We start from the raw sequence: 1498 nt of genomic DNA, 5'->3' as shown, positions 1-1498 counted from the left end.
TCCTACATGAGCTTTCTCAAGGTCAACTTAGGGCAACATTTTTTATGGCAATAACTAGGTGACATATAATCAGCCCCACTTGATCCATTAGCAAATTAATGCCGGTGGACATATGTGTGAACTGATTTCACAGCCAAAGTCAAGTGCTCTCTAGTAGTTAAACACGAAGCTGAATTCTTCCCCACTTTCACCTTGGGTAAAAGTGCCTGGCCTCTCTTTTTCCTCAGTCCCCTCCCCCTTGCAAAGTGGGTGTTAACTGGGTAAAATGCATTTGGGCAAAATTCTTGGCTTCTCCAAAATGCAGACTGAACTACTGTGCACAGCCTCTCCCAGGTGGGCAGAAGTGACTCTCTGCATCAATGTGTTTCGTTATTCAAGGGTCCAGGTCCCCACACAGGGCCACATACAGCACAGGTCTGTGTTTGCATGCATGTATACACACACACACACACACCCCTTGCCCCAGGCCCTCTGATTCTAAGCAACCACACTAATCTTAATCCTTTAAATGTGATGATTATTATTATCATTATTATTACTTTAGGTAATTCTGGGAATTCTACTTCCTCCTTCAATTCTCAGCTTGGAGTTCAAGAACAAAGACGACATGCCCTATATGTCTCAGGCCCAGGAAATCCATCTCCAAGAGAAGGAACCAGAAGAACCAGAGAAGCCTACAAAGGAAAAAGACGAAGAAGACATGGAACTGACAGTAAGGAAACACAAAGCAGTTATTCTCCCTGGGGGGCATCCCCTAATCCACTTGTCCCATTCATTTGACTGAAAACATCTCAGACCTCTCGAGGTCAGCTGGCTATTCCCCAGCCTTCTACTGGGTTTAAAGCATTACTAGGTGCTTTCATTTAAGTATTGAGACCAGAGTATTATAAAAGTTTCCTCTCTGTGCAAAAAGAACATGACTTTATAGAGTTCAATTCTATGTGAAATTCTTCAGCTAGACTTAGTGGTGCAGGAAAACCAATGAAATTCAAAAGCACCCTACAAACCCATTGCCGTGGAGTTGATTCCAATTTATAGTGACCCTATAGGACAGAGTAAAACTGCCTCACAGGGTTTCCAAGGAGCAGCTGGTGTATTCAAACTGCTGACCTTTTGCTTAGCAGCCAAATCTCTTAACCACTACGCCACCAGGGCTTCTCGTTTTCCAAATGGCAGTGCTTCATAAACTAGGTAACGTGGCAGACTTCGCACACATGGAGAAGGGAAAGGAGCTCATGATCTGGGAGCAGCCGGCTTCTCCCAGCTGGACCTGTTCTGCTGATCAGAAGCTAAGTAAGGCATTATCTTCTGTGTTCAGGGTCAGGACTCACAAATGCAGAACTAATTGAATTTTGAGGTTTGTATGGAAAGCTTTTATTAGCTTTTTCCTGGTGTAATTATAGAGCATGGATGCTTTGTTCTGCAGGGGAAATGGGGCAGCTGGGCACAGGACAGCTTCCTGCAACCCCTACCCGAGCCGCATGACTGCCACTGGATT

The 1498-nt window shown here is 44.7% G+C and overlaps 1 protein-coding gene across 1 annotated transcript in view; it reads left to right on the top strand.

Moving 5' to 3' along the window:
- Nucleotides 1-1498, top strand: part of LOC101348343 (transient receptor potential cation channel subfamily M member 3) — a 623677-nt gene that overhangs the window by 525569 nt on the left and 96610 nt on the right. The window contains exon 16 of the mRNA XM_004375847.1: nucleotides 545-712. Within this exon, the coding sequence (XP_004375904.1) occupies nucleotides 545-712 (168 nt within the window). The remainder of the gene's footprint in view (nucleotides 1-544; nucleotides 713-1498) is intronic.

Source organism: Trichechus manatus, unplaced genomic scaffold (assembly GCF_000243295.1).
Source record: "Trichechus manatus latirostris isolate Lorelei unplaced genomic scaffold, TriManLat1.0 scaffold00038, whole genome shotgun sequence".
NCBI classification, from domain to species: domain Eukaryota; kingdom Metazoa; phylum Chordata; class Mammalia; order Sirenia; family Trichechidae; genus Trichechus; species Trichechus manatus.
The sequence above is the reverse complement of the archived record's forward strand: the minus strand, read 5'-3'. Positions and strand labels throughout refer to the sequence as shown.